The sequence below is a fragment of the Coffea arabica genome, chromosome 7e (genome assembly GCF_036785885.1).
Source record: "Coffea arabica cultivar ET-39 chromosome 7e, Coffea Arabica ET-39 HiFi, whole genome shotgun sequence".
Lineage (NCBI taxonomy): Eukaryota > Viridiplantae > Streptophyta > Magnoliopsida > Gentianales > Rubiaceae > Coffea > Coffea arabica.
The window spans coordinates 14909082-14932164 of NC_092323.1; the positions used below are offsets into that span (position 1 = coordinate 14909082).

The window sequence follows — 23083 nt, forward strand, 5'->3', positions numbered from 1 at the left end:
CAACAATTGAATCATTGATTGGACTGGTGGATACTAATTTAATATTTATAAATACAAAATAGTAATTTTAATATACGTAAAATGTCTTATTAAGTGCTTTTAGATACTAATTATTGTACTTAAAAAATATATATATAATGAACATATAAATATTAATAGAAGATTTAATTTCATTTTATTGTACTTTTACATAAATAAATAATGTAGTCAAATATAAAATAAAATTGCATCACTTGTTTTCAAAGATATAGCCTCTTTTTTACTTTTTTATTTTTTGTTTAAAAATAAAACAGTTTTTTTACTACTCAAATATTGTCCATTTGAAAGTTAAAAGGATTAATTGTATAATAAAAAAGTAAACAAATTTATTTAAAAAATATATATTTATCAAATAAAAACTGTGCAAGTGGTAAACCCTTGTGCACATTTAAATGAAGATATAATGTACAAAACCTGATAACAGCATATATACATTTTGTTTAAGAAATAAAGATCCACAATTGTTGTAAAAAAAAAAAGATGGGTCAACTGAAAAACCGGATAGATTCTCAGTTGAATCAACGGATCAAACAGATTTGAACGGATCAATTGCTTGTTCGGTCAAAATAGAGACTCGATCTGACTTGATACCTAGGTCATCGGGCCGATCAATTCAACCGTCAAGTCGAGCCGAATTTAATAACTATGCTTAAATATCATAAGTTACATAAAATTTTTCGAGAGATCCAAGACCTCTAATGTTATAGGGTCAATTGACCGGTGCGGTAAGTGGCCAAGATCGAGCTAATGAGGTCCGGCTTGATCTAGGTTACTCCTTTTATTTTGAAATGAGCAGTTCAGATCAAGTCCCATTAGCCCGATCTTGACTCACTCATGTACTTCGAGAAATGCATTCTATCTAATTAAATTTGATCATTTGCGTTTGGAAAGTGACTATTATACATACAAATAATTAATTACAACACGCCAAATTGATTTGGTGTCGTTTATGGCATCTGTCAGTGAAAATTTGCTTTCTCCCTATCCGGGGCAGCAGCCTCAGTTGCAGATGAATGCAAAGGCTGGTGTTCTAAAAGATGATTCCATGAATGCAAAGGCTGCTGTTCTCCATATCCGGGGCAGTAGCCTCAGTAAGCACCGAAATATACCCCCGGTTTCCTTTCATTTCTCTGGTCTGCAGCGACGTCTAAAGCTATCAAGTTTAAACCCTGTTTTTTCCACTTTATCTTCAGGTTTAAAACGTATGTTGCCCCCTCAGTTCTTCACCAAATGAAACCTTTCGAAAGCAGACAGAAACTGGAGTACCTTGGCATCTCGCTTCATATAAGCTATCATTAGCTCCTAGTCCTGTAGCTTGCTATTAGGTCGTTTCCTTTCGAGGACTTGAAGCAAATGTGTCATGACCATGTTTCTATTATGCTTCATGAAAGTTTCATTGGAGCTATGATAGTTCCATTACTATTATGCTTGAGCGAGTCAAACAGCATAATTGCCAGCTGCCCAGTTCACTTCTTTGATATGAACTTCAAACCTTTATGTACTTTTCTATTCCAAAAAAGGGAAACACATATTAGAGGAAAACGTTGCCAATTGGAAAATTTTTTACTCTCTTTTTGTGTAACTACATAGTCACCAACTGGTATAGCAAATTGAGGATGATATTCAAGGACCATAGAACTTTGTATGAAGATACATGCAAGGATATCGCAACGGATCTTCTGTCTCATATTCTGTGCTACTCTCTGTCCCGTTTTTTATTATATTACTATTTCTCCTACATAAATATCATGTTTTAGTTCTTTTTTATTTTCTTAAGATCCAATAATTATTAATTTTGTGTAGGAGACTATAAAACGGGACAGAGAGTGGCACAGAGTATGAGACAGAAGATCCATTGCGCTAAGATATGACCTAGTAATAACAAAAGATATGGAAGTTAAGGTGCAATACGTGCTGTCATTTCTTAGCAAGACATTCAAGGTGGCAGTTAGGACAAGGCTAAGGTTATTAAAGCAACCTGTTTGAATCCAGAAACAGATTAAAATCAGATTTTCTCGCATTAAACACATATCAAGGAACAGCAGCAAGCTGTAAAATTACAACTGCCTGTGCTTTTGCCGAAAATTGCACGAAGGTCCATCAGCAACTGAAAAGCTTCTACGAGTAGCTATCTGATAACAATTGGACAGCAGTGAAAATTTCCTTTAGAAAGGCTACTGATAAACTCATTCTTATACAATGATCACAACCAGAAACACATGCCAGTTAATTTAGCTTGTTAACATTTTCAACATTTGAGTAGTTGCAGAAAATCCAAACACAACAAATTGGTAAGTCAACATCCAACAATGTGCAAAGAAACTTACTCCGGTGGCTAAGTAGCATGTCAGGCTTATTTTAAGCCAGCTTACCCTATATCTTGGCCAACGAAGCAAGCCATAAGAAGGAAAGGAAAATGCAGGAGTCAACAAGTCAAATGCTTAAATTGTAGAGAAATAATGTAGAGATCCTGACTCTCTTCATTTGGGAAAAAGAGTATCAGTTGTAGTTAAATCTCAGAATATTTTTGCTGTCCAAAAACACTTTAGTAATCACTTTCATACAGTTGCATGCTTGTCAACCAGAAAAGGAAAAAGATATCATCATCAACTCACGAGTTGCAGTTTGCAAGTTGTAAGGTACAAGGTCTTTCATCGAGATCTACGCCAAATAGAAAGCAAAGCATTCCAATTGGCAGACGAAGTGTTTGCAATGATAAAAAGCAAAGTGATCCATTGTAGAAACGTCTCATGAAAGATAGTTTTCTTTGGTAAATGAAGGTTTCTGTTAACACACAAACTAAAAAGATGAGCAACAAAACTATGAAACGATCTGAAAAGTGCTAAAGTCAACTCAAAAGGGAAGGAGTAAAAGAAGGAGACCAAGAAAAAAAAAATCAGGAATTGATGAGCATGCCAATATTAATCTGTGAAGTAATGTATGTTGATTGAGTATTTCATTTTCTCTTAGTTACAATTGATCTTCTACAATAAATTTATATGGTTACATAAGCATTCATTCACAAACAGCATTTATTTCTTCCTAGTACAATATTAGAAAAGCACTAGTAAAATGAATATTAATAGCCAATGCAACATTTCGCTGTAAATTCATGTCCCCATTGTTCATCTCAGAGATAGTTGCAGAGAAGCATGCAGAAGGTGTAGGAAGTTTAGCTGATGTTATTGGTGGCATAGCGGTCACTTTGGAGGCTGAAAAGTGAGTAGTATGCTCCATTTGGACCTTTAGCCATCAGAGAAGAATGAGTCCCTTTCTCTACTACTTTACCTTTGTCCAAAACCGCTATTATATCACAGCACTGGATTGTACTTAGCCTATGCGCTACAACCACACTAGTCCTTCCCACCACCACTCCCTCAAGTGCACCCTGTAGGAGCTTTCCTGATTGACTATCAAGTGCACTTGTTGCTTCATCCAACAATAATATTGCTGGATTTTTAAGTATAGCAACAATGGCAATACGCTGCTTCTGACCACCAGATAGCTGCAATCCCCTGTCCCCGCACCATGTATCATATCCGTCCTGCAATGCTGCAACGAAGTCCTGAGCATTGGCAGCCTTAGAAGCCACAATGATCTCTGACTCGTTTACATCCTCTGATGCACAATATGCTAGATTTTGGCGTATGGTGCCTTCAAATAATGGGGGCTCCTGGCTAACGAGTGCTATGTGTCGTCTTGAAGATCTTAAGTGATAAGATTTTATATCTTGACCATCAATCATCACAGTTCCTCCAAGTGGACTATAGAACCTCTCAATTAAGCTGATTATGGTTGACTTTCCTGAGCCACTTTGTCCAACCACTGCTGTTGACTTTCCTGACTCAAATGTGAGTGAGAATCCTTTGAAAATGATGACGTCCTGCCTGGCAGGATATGCGAAATCAACATCTGTTAGTGGGGCTTTAGTCCCACATTGCTAATAGTAAAGAAATTCTTTACTTTGCTACCTATAAATATAGGGGTCTATGACCCAAAAAAACTAATAGTCCATATAATGCTCTCTTGCTTTAGTCTCACATTGCTAATAGTAAAGAAAATTCTTTCCTTTGCTACCTATAAATATATATAGGGGTCCTATGATAGGATTAAATGCACCACTCAAGAGATCATTATATGGACTATTAGTTTCTTGGGTCATAGGACCCCTATATTTATAGGTAGCAAAGGAAAAAATTTCCTTTGCTATTAACGACGTGGGACTAAAGCCCAAGAAACTAATAGCCCATATAATACTCTCTTGAGTGGTGCATTTAATCCTATCATACGATCCCTATATTTATAGGTAGCAAAGGAAAGAATTCCTTTGCTATTAGCGATGTGGGACTAAAGCCACACTAACAACATCTTGCAATTCAACATGGCCTATGATCTTTTCAGGCATGTGGCCTTTTCGGTCTTCAAGATCAATTTGGGAGTACCGGTCCTGAATTGCAAATACAGACCTAACTGCATCTAAACCTGCAGCTAGATCACTAGTCATTGTTCCTGCATTAGCAATGCAACGACCAGTGCTTATCAGCATCAAAAGAGTTTGGAAAAGTGCTTTTGCTCCTAGACAGCCATCGGCAATGAGTTTACCCCCGTACCAAGAATCAAGGGCCCACGTTAATGTCAACAAACTAGAGGATACCCCAAGCACAATACCAGCAAACCATGATTGGCGAATACTTTCTTGTCGTGGTCCTTCTTGTGCTTTTTCGAGCATATGGAGAATTCGGGCTTGGCAGCTGAAGGCTGTGACAGTTCGAATATTGGTGACAGCTTCTGCTGCAAGCTTACTACTTTCTTCGTGAGCTTTAATGGACTTTTTTGACATGATTTTCAGGAGAGCAAACATACCATAATAGCAAATAATGAGAAGGGGTTGAGTGGCTAGTATCACCAACGCAAGCCTCCATGCAATAACAAGGCCCAAGGTGCATGCAATGGCCATTGCCGAAAAAGCATTGATGAGTAGCCCCATGCGATCACCCACTAATGAGTAATGACCGCACCTGTGCATGCCAAGTAAACGTCACTTAGATACTAGAGTTCAGCTACAGGATGTGCATTTTTTCCAACAGGTAGTGCAACAAAGTTGTTCTTTTCAATGTATGTTCTAACTTGTATCTTAAAATGAGTCATTTCTTAATGATTAGTTCAAAGAGAGCTACAGGGTAACATGTTCCAAGTATACAGATTTGCACAGTTTCCATTCAAGCCTGGATTGGTTCAAGCCTGTAGCACCAGACTAATAGGATTTTTTTTTTCCTTTTTGGTTGGACATCTCTAGGATAGTTCAGAAAATTGTTTTCCATAGTGAACCTTGGTTCTGTTCAGCACTATATGGTCATGAGGACAATAAGACCAGCATAGTGATAATTAGCCTGTTTTACCGGCAAATCATCTAAAAGTGAGCATTGAAGGCTCACTGTCTTCATGAAGTCCTCCAAAATAAATCTAGTAAATTATGGATTTCAATAGATATTAGGATAACTGGTTTTAAATAAAAATACATGTTTCATTTTGAACAGGCGAAATGGATCCTTAAATTAACTAGACCAATAGTCGAAAGTTTCAAACATAGACTTGGTTGTAACAAATCTAAACTGGTGTATCATGTAATCAGAGCCAACACTGAGTAAGCCATTGTTACAAGATTAGATTCAATACTCAAAGCTGCATTAAATGATGTTTCCTGGGGAAGAATCCTACTTACCACATTGGCTAGTCTGGAGCAAACAACACCAGTTGTGTTCTCATCCTGATCAAACCACCCAATTTCAAAGCTGAGCATCTTGGCAACCATCATTTCTCGGATTCTCTTGGTCAAGTGCTCCCCCATTGATGCAAAATTATAATGCTGGCATATGTTTATAAACACTGAGAACAATGCAAGCCCCACAAAGCACAAGGCATATACTTCTGTCTTCTGCTTGATCTCTTTATGATCCGTCAAGAAATACACTGATATCATCGACCCCATGGCACATGCATAAGATGGTTGAATTGCACAAAATAACATAGCACTTACACATCCCGCTGTTGCCTGCCTCCATTCAGGAACATTAATTGCCAGTAGTCTTCTGAATGAGGGTACTGAAAAAACTTGATCACTAGAACTTGTTCCATTGTCTGCTCTATGGCTTAGACAATTCATTAGACAATCTAACATTATTATGCATTTGATTTTAAAAAAATTGACATATTATTAATTAGCTTAGATGATTTTATTCTCCATTATGAATGTTAGACTTGGGTTTTATTCCACCAATCAGGATTGAAAATTGCGATTTAATCCCTGTTTACTTCCTCTACAGCTACGCACAGTTTTGGAACAGAGGGACGACTAAGATGAATCAAGCTTAATAAAGAAAGATGCAAACTAAAATACACTTAGCTGATTAGCCAATACTTTTTTTTTTCTTAGAGAGAGAGAGAGAGAGAGAGGAATAGCTGTAGCACTTAGCAGTCTTGTGCAATGTTAATTGGAATTTTATTGTCTGAATTTCTATCTAAATAGTGTATAAATTACAAAGTTTGTATGCTAATTAAAATTAAATTTACAAAAAAACAAAAAAAAAAGGTGAGAGAAAAGCTTAATTGAAATTACATGTGGTCTCCTGTCCTGTCTTCTCCTTTATGATTTTAACTCCATAATTTATTATTTAAAAAATGGCCTGATATCTCTGCAGTTAGTAGTAGAGTTTAATTGATCATTATCTGCAGTTAGTAGTAGAGTTTAACTGATCATTATTTTGTTCAATCTTTGCAGACCATTCATTCTCCAGATTCTTTTTTTTTAAAAAAAATTAGTTTCTGCAGGAAATACAATAATATACAACATGAATTGCATTATCTATGATATATTTATCAGTCTATGCAGCTGCAATTAACAAGAGTAGAAGTATTTAACAGCAAATTATTGTTATATATGGTAATCAAAATCTCTATACTGACCACCTTCACAAGATGATGCAAGTGGTTTTCTCAAAATTCAAACCCCACCCACCCCCCAAAAAAGAATTTCTGATTCAAGAAATGAAGAACAAAGCAGGAGATTCTGAGAAAGTGAACGCATAAAACGATAAGCAACATGCAGATAACAATAATGATATCTTTTTCCTTGTCAAAGATGCCGCATGAGTTCTTGAGTGCAGAAATGGAGAATAATCAGTTATTATGGTAAATTATTCAGTGCCACAATAGATAACCAATAATATGATATAGAAATAAACCATCAAACCGATTTCAAAGTATAAATTCTTTACAAAATTGGTGGTATTTTTAAATTTTTTTGGCAATCAATTGAACCTTCATATGAGTTGGCAAAAAAAGTGCATGTATTGCTTGAGTTTGCTACATATTCTCTGATATGACTATGTTTATACATCAAATTTGAATGATTAACCAACAACTAATCAAACAAAATTTAGTTTTGATTTTTCTTTGTTATTTTTTCTCACATATATATTTATATACACACACACTCGTACAAGTTAGGAGAGCGGAGAAATGGACTATAACAAAGCTAGGAATATTAGTCGTACATTTGTACAATGGTAGTACATTGCCGTAAGAAAAGTGTATAGTTAGAGTTTTTTAAAAATAAATCTTGTGAGTTAATGATTATTGGATAACAACTTATATTTAATTATCTTGGTACCAAAAGCTGCTAAAAAATATTCTTTTAAATAATTTGTTCAAATTGAAAGATTTTTCTTAAATCCCAAAAAGTAAATATCTGATCGAGAGTTACGAAGTCAGCTTTTCCAATTGGAAAAAAACAATCTAAAAAAAAGGAAAAAGACAGATAAAATAACTTTTATCCCTTTCTTTTTGAACATGGATTCAAGCTCTTCCTTTTCACGAATTTCCCCTAAATAATTTGTATCCCCTTCTTTTTTAGAGCATGGCAGCAAAAGATTTGAAAGTAAAATTCAGCATTTCCCTTTAAACGTTCTACCTGGGCAAAGTTCTTTTAACGTGTTTATCTAAAATTTTACTATAAACAATAGTTGTTCTATAAAAAAAGGTTGGTATTTGTGCAAAACACACTATTTTTATAAAACACCCTTTCCCTTATCCCCCTCTACTCGCTATCCATCACTGGCAACCTCTATCATTCACCACCATTACCTACTTCTGTCACTAGTACCCTACTTAATGTATTATTTTTTCTGGGTGTTTTTAAAAAATTTGTGGTGTTGTAGAGTGTTAAGATGGATGATGTTTAAACAAACTTTATTTTTCTAAAATGAGTCAAAAATATATGCCATCCAAACAGACCATCCAAATAGTGAATATATTCAAGAACCCACAAAAAGTGATGGAGAAAAAGTGTAGTTATAAAAACCTGAAGAGTAGTACCCAAGTTGAACTCATCATCACCTTGTAAAATGAGACGGATATGTGATTTTTTTTTTTTTTTGTTTATTTGTAAGTTGGACTCATCATCACCTTCATATTCCTTGATTATTTAGCGTCATATACATCACCTTGATGATTCGCATCAAAATTTGTCACCTTTTTTTTTCAGCATTACTGAGATCAGATAATATTGAAGATGCGATCCAAGCATACAGGTCAGTTTTGGAAGTGTGCTAACTGCTAAGTATGATGTTCATATATTGGTTGACATTCTACTTGGATAAAAAACTTTCAACATTACCTCTACACAGTTACTATTGAAAAAGTCAAATATCAATTTTTCTCAATATTTTATTTATATTATAACACATTTTTCAATCATTTTTTTTATTTTTCTAATCACCTTTTTATCTCATATACATTGTATAAAAAATATTTATACTACAATAATGATTTCAAATAATCGCCTATCTAAGCATAATACTTAGATGATAACCATGAATATAACCATGGTCTACAAAGATGTTAGTCCTCTATACTATACTCAAATAGGTTGGCTGCCCTAGATCTTTAGGTACATGGGAAAAACTTCCACTTCTAAATACTGGGGGACTTTTCATTAAAATATATTTTTTTTTTTGGGAGTTCATGTCTTATTGTTATTGTTGTCTTCCCATGGAGCTCTAGTCGTCATGGCACAAATTTTCTTGAGAAACCATCTAACGTGAACTCAAAGCTAGATTTCGAGCCTAAAGTGTTCTGATTGCCAAAAGGTTATCATCTAAGTAAATAGTTACATGCAGGACAGAGTGTCAAGATTAAAGCCTTGTTTAATAACCTAGTTCAGCATTTAAAATTAATGGATTAAGATCTTAACATATTCAGATTATTTGATAACCAAAAATTGAGCATCTGATTAATTAAGTTGCACTGAATTTCTTAAGCAAAACTTGCTCCCAAAATTAAGTGATAAGCTATTCACTTATCACTGAATGTGATATGCACTCAATTGTATTAGATTTAATACTTAATAATTCAATAATTTAATGGATTCAAACTTCAGTTTTCAGACTTCAATTTTATCAAACGCACCCTAAGTCTTTTCCTTAATCTTCTTTTCTTAATTCCATTGTTCTTTTCTTTTTCTGCTTGAATAATCAGTAATACTTGAGTTCTTGATAAGGAGTATCACTAAAAGATGAATCAAATTACTCGATATTTGAATCGAGCATGGCTCAATAAGAGCCCGTTCATGTTTGGCTTGCTAGCTAATCAAGTTTGAATATCATTTTGTGTTTGATAAACTTTCAAATTTGATTCGAATTCAATTTGATTAGCATATAAGTGAAATTTATATAAGAAGTTCACACTATTTGAGCTCAACTCAGAGTTCAACTCGATAAAAGCTGTTTCGAATTAGACTCAAGAAGCAAATAAGTTAAGTTTGAACAAAATTTCAAATTCATCAAAATAATCAAACAAATCTAAACACTAGGGTATTCGACTTGTTTAAATTCCTTTACATCCCTAAACAGGAGAGCTCTATCGGGATATTTTTCTTTTCCTGTTTAGGTAGAAAATTTAAATAGTTATAAAATACTTTTATCAGAGGGTTGAATCAAGATTCCTTGATCGGTGACTCTTTAACTCTTTTCCCTGAGAAGAACTCTGCTAGTTGACTATGGAACTAGAGAGAGCCGCGCCACTTGGAGCTCACTGGATTTAATTAATAGCCGGGAAGTCCACCGTTGCCAGGTTACAGTTGCAGGTTCCAAAGCAACTTTTGCCTATATTGGAAAACACAAATCTTTTTCTTTCTTCAGATCAGCATTAGTCAAAGAGAATCATGTCCACCGATTTGAAGAAAGGTTGCTCTTCCTCGGTTCCTCCAAGCCCAGATGTTCTGGAAGAAGTAAAGAAATGCATATGAATGATTAAATAAATGGTTCTTCTATAATTCGCTGTTAGCTAAATATATACATTGCAATACTTTTGGACTTTTTCATTGGTGGAGAAGGAGCTGCTGCCTTGGTCTCGGCCACATGTCCTCTAGTCTACAGGTTTCTCTGAAGTGCGTTGCTGCTGAGATTTGGCCGGGTGCTGCAAGGCTTTTTTACTTACTTTGCATAATTTGCACTTTTTTCAGCCATAGGATCGAGGTTGGATTTGGCAATGTTGCTTAACTTAGACTTGTTCTGATTTTTTTCAGCAACAACTCACTAACTTGCTTAACACATAAATCATGGGGAAAATTTATGGAAAAAGCATGCAAAAAAACTACATAAAGTTCACTTGATTGATCTGCATAATCATGAATGTCTATAATTTTGACAGAGACCTCGACATCGATCCAAGGTTTATATATTTTCATTGGCATTAATATCAAGCATATCTAAAAGTACAGGCCTTTCCACATTCACTTTGTACAACCTGAAGAATTTCATGACTTGGTTAATTGGCCTTCTCTTCCTGGTTTGTATAGTCCTAATTTGTTTTTCCTCTTAATGATTTCCTGTTGTCTTGGATCATCAAATGCGGCAGAATTTGCCCTAAGCCTTTCCTTATTTCTGATACATGTATTTTCTTCACGTAATTGGCCGGCTAATTAGGATTCTTGAAGAGTGTTAAAGGGATTAATAAAAAAAAATAAAGAACTTTGCTTCCCTCTGTTTTGTCTTCAACGCCACAATAGCACATATATCAGTTGAACACAAAAGTACTCCTTTAAGAGCACGTTCTTATTGCGCTAGAATCATCACGTGTAAATCTTGAATGGGTATTCAGCCTAATGTGATTGTCATGAATCTACTAATTAAAATATTCAATCACATCCAATTTAAATTGACTGGACAAGCCTAGTATAAATAGCTAATCTCGATTACTAAACAAGTGTGCCTATTACTACTAGCCTGTTAGTCAAAAAGGAAAAAAAAATTACTACCAGCCTGACTTGCCCCAACGGGAGCCATCACCTACTATGGCCAACAAGCCCGACTCAACTTCAATAGTTAGTATGAATTCTCCAACAAGGAATTCCCGTGATGATTTATCTATGCTGGAGCAAGCAAAGAAAACAGTTAAACGCGTAATGATTGCCAAAATGGTTTCAAAGCCCGAGTCTCCTTCAATCTATCAGTAGGTGATCAGTTTAGCTATGCTGATTACTATGCACCGTGTACTAGCTAGTGTAATGTGATTTCCATCTATTTAGGTGTTAAATACTGAAATTTTATCATTTACTTGTGTGGAAAAAGCACTTGCAGAGCTAGTTGGCACCTACATATTCATATTTATAGGTGTTGGATCCATGGTTCAAAGTCGTGGTCGCGGTCGCGGTCCGGAACGTTCCACATCGGTTTCGGCATATCAGTCGCGGTCTCGATGAGATGCAAATTTTAAAGTATTTAATATTCTAAAAATTATTAATAATATAAAAAAAGTATGCTAAACAAAAATAATAAAAAATAGCAAAAGAAATGGCCAAGTCAATCCGTCACGGTATAACTCGGCCGATTTCTCGTCTTGACTCGGTGTGACTCGACCGAGTCAATCCGTCGCGGTGACGTCTCGGCCGATTTCTCGGCGAGTTAAGTATCTCGGTATCGTTTCGTCAAGGTATCGTATCGGTAGGAGTCGAGACGGTGACGACTCGGCCGAGTCGTCTCGGTCTCGGCCGAGACTTCGAACCATGGTTGGATCGGGTTCTTGTTGATAGAATAACTCCACTCACAATCATTCATGCATGTGATTGTATTGTAGGTGGCTTATCTATGTCGTCTGTCAGTTGGTCGGTTCAACGCTTGCATGCCTAACCTTGAAGTTGTTATTCAATGGGCAACCTGATATACTTCCAATTCTTACTCAGCACAAAAGCTCATGCTCAACTAGTGATGTTGAAGCAATAGCGTGGGAACTCATTATCATTTTCATTCTAATGTTCGTCTGTGCAGCAGTACCTGAAGATCCCTCCGCAAGTAATCCTTAAACAATAGTAACTAGAAGCTAAATGCATAATAGGATCAAGTAAGTATGTTTAGCTGCTGGAGAAAGTTTTCTTGTGATCTTTTGACAAAAAGCTTTGTTGGATTCATGCATGAAAACAGAACAAGGCACTATCTGGGGTGGCAATTGGAGGTGCAGTCTCGTTTAATGTCATCATAGCTGGGTAAAGACAACCTCAATTTAGATCACATTACCAATTCTTTCTGTCTCTTTCAAGAAAAAAATTTAAAAAAAAAAACTTGTAAAGGTGACTTGCTTTTTAATGAAAAATGCAGGCCCATCACTGGAGCTTCAATGAATCCGGGAAGGAGTATCGGAGCTGCAATAGCCGCTGGTGCCTATAAAAACCTTTGGGTCTACATCGTGGCACCCGTCCTTGGCTCCCTGGCTGCAATACTGGTATACTGTCTCCTCCGAGTGCCAGAGTCAGAAAAGGAAGAAACTAGCACCAATGTCAATCATAAAGATTTTTACTTTCATCCTGATGTATGAATGAGATATCCCCTGATAATAGTAATGAAGCCTGCAAAGAAGCCAAAGGCATATGGCAAAATGGATTTTGATCAGTAGAATGGGAATTTCTATTTTTTTTTAAATTATTACTAGTAATGTTGTACGCGCTAAATGTAGAATATTTTTAGAAGGTTTGTAAGAAATCTATATAAATTTGGTAACAAAAGTTACCTATTCGTTTTTTGAGGAAGTTTGGTTTTCTTTTTTTAGGCCTTTCAAGCAAGATAGTTGCATGGACAATATTCCTTGTTATGAGAATTATCTTCTTTGACATGCCTATAATTTCACAAAATCAATTCAATTTCATTGTTGACATTTGCATAAAAAAGTGTTTGTTTTGTTGACACTTTTATTTGAGAGCAAGTACGACTTATTGTATTTCCTAATTTTGTGATGATATCATCAAATATGATAGCTTAAACTCTTTTTCCCTGATATTTTTTTTGGTTATAACTTAGAAATGGTAATAAGGTGTACAATATAAATTAAAAGATAAACATGAAAGTACACATTTTCTCACCTCATCATCAACAAAAACTAATTTCTATTAGTGTTCTAGATTTTTGTTTTCCAACATAAGGCTCAATATTAAATTTTCATAACAGTAAGACTCAAATTGTCCACATCTTTTTATCCAACTTTAGTGAATTCATCAAACCACCATCATTTTCTCCAACACCAAAACTCTCGCTGTTTTTGTCGTCCACTCCATCTCTTCGGTCACCTGCTTGATTCAACCTTTCCCTTGTTGGATCCTTAATCTAACGTTAGGCTTATATGTGAATAATTATGTGTTGTAGACTGTCAATTAAAGTGATTAAATTCAATTAAAGTGATTAATTATGAATTGAATTTTAATGTATCTCATAGGATGTGAGTTTTTAATGTGTAGAGACTTAAGGATAATTTCTATGATGGGTTGAAATAAGAATCTAAAAGATAACATGAATGTTATCTATAAATAGAATTATGGTCTCCAAGTCACACGTATTCTTATTGTCGTATTTTTCTAGTACTACAAAATAACTCTTTCCTGATATCTCATCGTCAGGAAAGATACCAGAGAGAAATTAAATGACTTTCTCAAGAATTGACAAATACGTGCTGACCTCAAAGGTCACCCTAAAATCTCTAGGGATTCAAATACCAGTTTGTCAATATGAATACAAGTATACTTTGATAATTTTGCTGTTAACTTATTTTTTAACAATCGCCATAAAGATTTTGGGTTTAATAGGTGATGGTTTTCACCAAAAGTTAATATAAACTAGCACCCTAACAAGTGATATCAGAGTAGGATATGGTTGATTATTAAGAAATAATTTGGTTTTAAATAATTCATAGTTTTCAAGTTTTTTTTAACTAGAATTATTTTTATTTTGATTGTGCGGCGGTTGACAATCTTGAATTGTGATTTTAATGTAATTTGTTTGCTTATATTTTCAATAAATTTGTATTGTCCAATTTATTACTTTTGATTACATATGAATCCATAAGTTTGCCGAAATCAATAAACATGATGCACAATCAAGTACACATATTTGCTTTGTTTGTTATGATTAGTTAGCACATGGTTCAAGTACACATGGTTCCAAGATCACGTGTGCTTGTCTTGCTTAATTGTTGAATTTTGTTAAACTCTTGATATGTGGGATCCACATACTTTCCATGATATAAATTAACTTGATTTTTGTTTTCCAAAAGTTGTTCGGTCTTTTTCGTAGTTTGTTTTGTTTGTTTATTCATTCAAGAGTTTTGATTAACATAATATTTGATAGGGCCTGCATGATATGTAATTTATTAATATGTCAAGGAAATTAGGATTTCTTTAATTTAAGTGAATCCTAATAAAGTTAAATAAGACAAGGTATTATGGATTTCAAGAAAATTTTGGGTTTAAATAATAAATTTGGGTCAAGTTATGAATATGAACTTTTGGTCCAATAAGTCTTGATCCAATTGACTAGTTTGACCACGTTTTGATCAAAATTGACCAAAGTTGACTTTGATTAAAATTTTTGTGTAATTTGTGTAATTTTAAATTTGAATATTGATGTGATTATATATATTTTGGAATAAATTAATTGAAACAATATGCCACCAAAGATACCTCTATTGTAAAAATTAATTTATTTTAAAATATAACTAGTTGGGTACTTGTAATTTTGCAAATATTGATTGGTCCCAAGGAAGATCAATGTTTAACAATATTGCATGTGCACTTGTGATAATAAACATGTGATAATTATTCAACTTTTTACATGTGAATTATAAATTGGCCAAAAAAAATTATTTTTTAACATGTTATTATTGCCAGTACTTATTACTATGTCAAGATATCAGTTAGAAGTTAGTATTTTTGTCCAAAAATAAAATTTTAATAGAATATTGGTATCTTGAGATAGGGTTATCATTATTTGAATTTATTATTATTTTGATTTATGTGAGTTTGTTTTAATTATTTTATATTTTCTGTTCTGTTGCGAATAATCTTACGAATATTACTATCAATACCAATAATATTTCTATGCTGAATGGCACAAATTTCAAGTCTTGAAAAGAAAATCTCTTGATAGTACTTGAAATAATGGATCTCGACTTTAAGTTAATGGATGATTCTCTTCCACGTCTTATAGATAAGAGTACATCTGATGAAAAAGGGGATAAGGAAAGGTGGGAGAGATCAAATCGCTTGTGTCTGATGATTATTAAAAAAGCCGTTTCAGAAGCATTCAGAGAAACAATGTCAGAAACGACAGTTATTGCTAAAGAATTCCTTCAGAACATTGAAAAAAAATTTGTCATGAACGAAAAGATTGAAATTAGTACGCTCTTAACACGCCTAGTTTCAATGAAATATAATGGTAAAGGTAATATCAGAGAGTATATCATGAATATATCTCATTTTATTTCGAATTTAAATGCACTTAAATTGATACTCTATTAAGAGTTACTAGTGCATTTGATTTTAATATCTCTTCCTACATAATTTAACATGTTTAAGGTGGGTTATAACTGTCAAAAATAAACTTTGTTTCTAAATGAACTCACCTCACACTATGTAGAGGAAGAGAAAACGTTAAAGTAAAATCAAACAGAGAGCGTTCATTTGATTTCAACCATTAATAATAAAAATAAGGGATTTAAAAGAAAGAAAGATAAAGAAACTACATGTATGGCACCTCAAAAGAAACAACAAAAGAAATCGTTATTTTGGACAAATTTGATTATTTTTGTTCATTTGAAAATAAAAAATTTAAATTATTTCATAATTCAAAATTGATTGGTTCTGATTCTTCAATGCATTATAATAATCTATATTTAATTGATATAATTGTCTCATTTAATAAAATTCTGTATTTTAGTGTCAGAAGAGTAAAGAGAAAATTAACCAATGAGAATTCGACTGCATTATGGCATAAGAGATTAGAACATATCTCTAAAAAGACTTATGTCAAATAAAATTTTCGACCTCTTGAATTTTACAGATTTTGATGATTGTATTAACTGTACAAAAGGAAAATAAATCAATAAAAGGAGATTTGAAATCAATAGGTCTTTAGACGTCTTAAAACTTATACATACAGATATTTATGGGTCATTTTCTACATCTGTTTAGAATGATTAATAATATTTTATAACGTTCATAGACGATTTTTCAAGATATCGCTACATATATCTCATTTCTGAAAAATCACAGTCACTGAACGCGTTCAACAAGTTTAAAACTAAAGTTGAAAATCGAGTCAACAAAAGAATCAAAAGCATTAAATCTGATCGTGATGGTGAATACTATGACAAATATAACAGTTCAGATGAACAATGTTCAGGGCCATTTGATAAATATCTAGAGAAATGCGGTATCGTCCCACAGTACACTATGTCAGGTTCACCCACTATAAATGGTAGAGTTGAAAGACGAAATAGAACGTATAAAGACATGGTAAGGAGTATGATATATCATTCTACCTTTCCAGAATCACCCTAAGGAGAAGCACTTAAAACTGTAGTTTATATTCTTAACAGAATTTCAACTAAAGCAACTAACAAAATTTCATATGAGTTTTGGACAAAAAAAAACCTAGTGTGAAACATTTACATATTTGGGGATATCCAATTAAGACAAGACCTCATAGTCCAAATAAAAAGAAACTGGATTCAAAGACGATTTGCTGTTTTTTTATTGGATACCTTGAAAGATTAAGGGGTTACAAGTTTTACGATCCCACGACTAAATTGATTTTCGAGATGAAAAATGCTCGATTCTTTGAGGATGTCGAGTTTGGGGGAGAAGATACAGTAAAGAACCTTGTCTTTGAAGAGAAATATGTTAATATTTTCATAGGTGTCATTGATATTGTTCAGGATCTTATTCCTGACTTTGATCGTGATACAACAAATTAAGACAATATCGAAGAACAAATTGTAATAGAAGAACAAACTCTACCTACTTCAGAACTAATGCCATTAAGAAAATTCACTAGAGAAATGAGAAGTATAGTGCCAGATGATTATATTATTTTTCTCCAAAAATATGAGGATGATACTGGATTAATGGAAGATGACCCAATCAACTTTCATCAAATCATGAAAAGTTTAAATTATCGAAAGTGGATCGATACCATGAATGAATAGATTAAATTCATGAAAGGCAATGATGTCTGAAATCTTGTTCCATTGTCAAAGGAACAAAATTCATTGGTTGTAAAATGGATATTTAAAATTAAAAAAGATTCGAAAGGTAATATGAAAAGATACAAAACTCGTCTTGTTCTTGAGAAATTTGTACAAAAGGAAGGTATCGACTATAAAGAAACGTTCTCTTTGATCTTTTCGAAGGACTCTTTTAGATTTATCATGGCATTAGTGGCGCACTTCAATCTTGAGTTAGATCAGATGGATTTAAAGACAGCATTTCTCAATAATAATATTGATGAGATGATCTAAATGGTACAAGCAGAAAACTTTGTATTGGGAGATCCAAATAATATGATTTACAAATTTAAAAAATTTATCTATAGGCTCAAACAAGCGTCTCGATAATGGTATTTCAAATTTTATCAAGTGATCATCTCATTTGATTTTGAAATGAATTTAGTAAATGATTGTATATACCATAAATTCTATAGGAGCAAATATATTTTTCTGATATTTTTCTGATACCAACAATGATATGTGCCTATTGCATGAAATCAATAGATTTTTAATTAAAAATTTTGTGATGAAAGATTTTGATGATGTATCTTTTGTGTTAAGCATACAGATATACCAGGATCGCCCTTAAGGTATTTTGAAACCATCGCAAAAGATTCTTAAAAAATATGACATGCAAAATTGTAAATCAAAAGACACCCCTGTGAGTAAAGGAGACAAGTTTAGTCTCAATCAGTATCCTAAAAATGGTTTTGAAGAAAAAAAATGCAAAGGATTTCTTATGCGTCACCAATAGAGAGTCTTTTTTTATTTATTTATTTTTATTTTAACATCCCTTAATATATTAAAAATCGAGAAAAAAATACATCAAATTAGAGGGGGGCCAAACCTGTCACCAATAGAGAGTCTACTGTATGCTCAAATTTATATGCATCCAGTTATTGCGTACATTATTGGGATATTGGGTAGATATTTAAACAATTCTGAATTAAATCATTGAAAGACAACCAAACAGGTCTTGCAGTATTTACAGAAAATAAAAGACTACATACTCACGTATCAGAGGTCGGATAAGTTCGAAATCATTGGATATACTAATTTCGATTATGTTGGATGCCAAAATTCTATGAAATCAACATCAAACTATATCTATTTGTTGACTAAAGGTGTTGTATCTTGGAAGAGTGTTAAATAGTCTCTTATAACATCTTCCACTATGATTGCAGAATTTATAACTTACTATGAGACATCTAACCATGAAATTTGATTGTGAAATTTTGTCACAAAATTATATGTAGTGGATAATATTGAAAGACCATTTAAATTATTTTGTGACAATAAGTCAATAATTCTATATTCCAATAACAACGGAAGTTTGACAAAATCTAAACGTATGGATATCAAATTCCTGACTGTTAAAGAAAGAGTACAAAGTGAACAGTTATCGATAGAGTATATTAGAACAAATTTGATGGTTGCGGATCCGTTTATTAAGGGATCACAATCCAAATATCAAAGTGTTTCATATTATTAAATGATGTACAATTTTAGTGGAAATTTATTGTTTTAAATGCTCTTATGATATTTTTTTATTATTAATATTTTAAAGTTATTTTATGCATAAATAAAGTTTGGATTTATTTACATTCTGTTTTTTGTATGGTTTGATCTCACAAAATTTAATATGGATTAGTTGAAAATAGGCATGTTATAATCACATTGCATGAAATTTTTATACTATACATCTACATTATGATTCATGTCATTCAATTATATCAGCATATGTGTCCATTGATGGGTCCAATTACGAAATTGTAACAAAGGCCGCTTTGATCCTATGTTGGTGTGATTGATGGACCGAATTGACTACAGATACATTTGATAATGACAGTAAAGTTGAACTCATATGGTTAATTATAAAATATAATTATAAAATTACACATGTAGTCCAAGTGAAAATTGTTGGATTCTTAATCAAAGAATCCATCGTTGAACTTATATGTGAATAATTATGTATTGCAGACTGTCAAATAATGTTAAATTCAATTAAAGTGATCAATTATGAATTAGATTCTAATGTATTTAATAGAATGTTAGTTTTTAATGTGTAGAGATTTAAAAATATTTTCTATTTTTATGATGGGTTAAAATAGGAATCCGAAAGGTAATAGGAATATTATTTATAAATAGAGTTATGGTCTCCAATTCACACGTATACTTATTATCTCATTTTTCTAATATTACAAAATAACTCTTTCCTGATATCCTATCGTCAGGAAAAATACCAAAGAGAAATTAAATGATTCTTTTAAGGATTGGCAAATACGTGTTGACCTGAAATGCCACTCCAAAATCTCTAGAGATTCAAATACCAGTTTGTCAACGTGAATTCAGGTATGCTTCCGTAATTTTGCCGTTTATTTATTTCTTAATAATCGCCATAAAAATTTTGGATTTAATAGGTGATGATTTTCACCAAAAATTAATATAAACTACCATTCTAACATCCCTTCCGAATATTGTCTCTCCTTTTTTTCATACAATCAAATTATGCTGTTTGTTAGTGCCAATCGATGAATTTGTGCTTATCGATGGTATCCGAGGTAATATAAAGAAGTTTCACCAAAATAACAATTTTTAAAAAAGGCATATGTAATATTGGTGCCTAACACTCCTTTTGCTCATCTTCTGTTCCCTTTCTTTTTTTTTTTTTTTTGTGTGTAAGACCTTTGGAAATATGGTTTAGAAATTAGTAAAAATGTGATATTTGTGTAGATGAGATATGTGAAGAGCCTTCGTGTATTCGCTGCATTTTGCTGATGTGATTTTTTCTTTTTTTGTTGTATATATACGAAGTAAGTTTTCAGTTTTTGTGATTAATTTGTTGTTTACCTTCATGTCATTTTAAGATTGTATTTTTAGTTTTAGTGGATTCTTTCGGTTTTTTCTTCTTAGCCGTTAATGATTGGTCTAAATGATTTTTGGCTGTTAATATTTGGTGTAAATGATTAATAGTGCTCTTTCAATTGGTGTCAATGATTGATAGTTGTATTTCAATTTAAAACTTTTTTTCTGTAATGTGGGCGTTAAGTTTTGTATTACCTTTACGATTTTAGAGCTTGTGTGATTAATAGTGAAAGTAATAACCAAGTTGGCTATATTTCTGTTGACGTTTGATATATTTTTTACACTTGGATATTCTATAAATCTAGATATTATCATTGAGATGGACTTCATGATCTTGAAATTTTGATTCTTGTTCTGGAAGAATATGATGAAAAGCTTTAAGAATTTTTTTTTTTTAAAAAAAGGTTTTTGAGTCTAGCGTATTATAATTCCCATAGATATCAATTGTTAGTTGTTAGTTTTGCTTGGTTTCTTATTAGCTTCTTCTATAATTAGTTAACTGTACTATGAGTGGTTGGAACTGGAATGTTAGAAAATTTCTTCGCACTACTTAGTAAAAGTAAAATATTCTTTACTGACTACGTGAAAGAAGACATTTGACATTATTTATAAGAAGTTTAGTGTAATAAAAAATTAACTTTTTATGCACTGACAGTGTAATTATTTTGTTTACACTAACAACTTTGAATGGATGACATATGTGCATAATTTGAATTCATGTTATGTGCTATGATCTAAACCAAACTTGCTTGTGTAAAAAAATTTTACATTGACCATGTATACAGAAGTTATCAATCAATTAGTAACATTTTATTCATTTCATTACTATTATAACCGAAATAAAATGACTCTAATAATTAGATGAAAGGGTACTTTGATCTCACCAAAAACTAAGACAAAAAAATGCTTACACTCCTAATTACTTACTAAACACTTGCCTTGACTATCCAAGAAGTATAGATATAGATAAATATAGATTATGTATGTATCCATCAAATATTGGACTGTCAATGGGGCCGGATCATCCTGAATTCGAACCATCCAGTCCAAAAAGGCTCACTGAGCCTAAGCTTTAATTGGACCGGATAGAGTTTGGGGCTAAATATTAGATTCGAACTAAATGTGAATAGAACTTAGGCGATACTAGGCTCAAGTTTGATTAAAGTCCGACCCATATATGAGTATGATTATAGATGTAAAATATATACAATAATATTTATAATTTATAATTATACATATTCTGACATAAAATGTTAATAATTTATATAAATTCGTATTAGTTCATAATTATCAAATATATTATATATAAGGGTTAAATGTATAAAAACTCAACAAACTATTATCCTAGTTGAACTTTACACCCTAAAGTATTCTAATAGGAACTTTACACCTTGGTCAACTGAAAAATAATTCAAAAATTAATTTCATCCAAGTAATTGGTGAATTTAACCCTTTATATAATTATGTATTTAATTATGAGTTTGGATCAAATCCAATTTGAACCCAAAACTCATATAATAGTGCGAGCTAAATTTGAGCTCAAATCCCACAAATTCATATAATTTGTAAGTCGAGTTTGAACTTGTTAAAACCCGACTTAAAAAATCCAATTGACACTCCTAATCAATGCGTGTAATAGTATATCGCTTCACAGTCCCCTTGCCTAGACTATCCAAGAAGCATAGATATATACAGATAGATAAATAGATATAGATTATTTATGTATGCATTTGAACTTGCCTAGATTATCGAGGGAGTATAGATAGGTAGATATAGATTGTTTATGTGTACATCAAATGCATGTAATAGTATATCACTTCATAGAGGAAAAGGATACTTCTAGGAGGAAACAACTCATGTTTTTGAGTTTCTCCAAGAAGGTCATGAAATCTGCACGCTCCAAGTAAAAAATTTAGAGAAAGACACCAAGTGTTGAAATACTACGCAAAAGTTGATATACCATTTCTAGAGGAAGTGAATTAGTTGTTTCATTAGTGTTATAAAATCAAAAAAAAAAATAACATAATGGAGGACTTGATTAGTGAGGTTATAAATTCACAATAATTTACCTAAGTATATTACATAAACACGAGAAGGAGACTAATAGATCCAAATAATGTAAAATTACACAAGAAAATCAAATAAAGAATTTAGAAAGTAACTAGTAAATGTATATCGTTTTGTCCAAGGATGAATCGATCATCAGAAGAAGATTTTGGCCAAAAGTTATGATACATTCACGGAGAACTAAACTTCTATCCTTTCATTAAATTTCTCGTGGAATCACAAATGAAGTTTTCATTTTGTAAGCGTAGCCAATTTCCAAAACAAATCCCAATTGTGTTGATCTTTCCATTTCTGGAGTGGAATATATACAATCTCCTTGGGCATGGCAGTTGTACTCTTTCCCTACTTTTCCTTTCGTTCACTTTCTTCACCATCGAATAGGTAAAAATTTTGCGGAGTAGCTCCCGGTTGCTCAATCCCATGCCAAAGTCATGGAAAAATGACAGAAAATGAACTTAACCAAGGCTAATTCGGGATACAGAACTAACCAAAAATTAAACCATAAGTATAATTTTCATCTTACCTTAGG

At 32.7% G+C, this 23083-nt stretch overlaps 2 protein-coding genes across 2 annotated transcripts; one reads left to right on the plus strand and one right to left on the minus strand.

Moving 5' to 3' along the window:
- Positions 1 to 3211: 3211 nt before the first annotated feature.
- LOC113700578 (ABC transporter B family member 15-like) lies at positions 3212 to 6202 on the minus strand. The gene is made up of 3 exons (XM_027221050.1): positions 5753 to 6202; positions 4399 to 5044; positions 3212 to 3951 (listed from the first exon to the last, which is right to left on the minus strand). Exons 1-3 carry the CDS (start codon positions 6200 to 6202, stop codon positions 3212 to 3214), a joined length of 1836 nt encoding a protein of 611 aa, XP_027076851.1.
- A 5187-nt stretch (positions 6203 to 11389) lies between these two features.
- LOC113700579 (aquaporin NIP1-1-like) lies at positions 11390 to 12906 on the plus strand. Its single transcript, XM_027221051.1, has 4 exons — positions 11390 to 11547; positions 12172 to 12364; positions 12516 to 12577; positions 12690 to 12906. Exons 1-4 carry the CDS (start codon positions 11390 to 11392, stop codon positions 12904 to 12906), a joined length of 630 nt encoding a protein of 209 aa, XP_027076852.1.
- The last annotated feature ends 10177 nt before the right edge of the window (positions 12907 to 23083 follow it).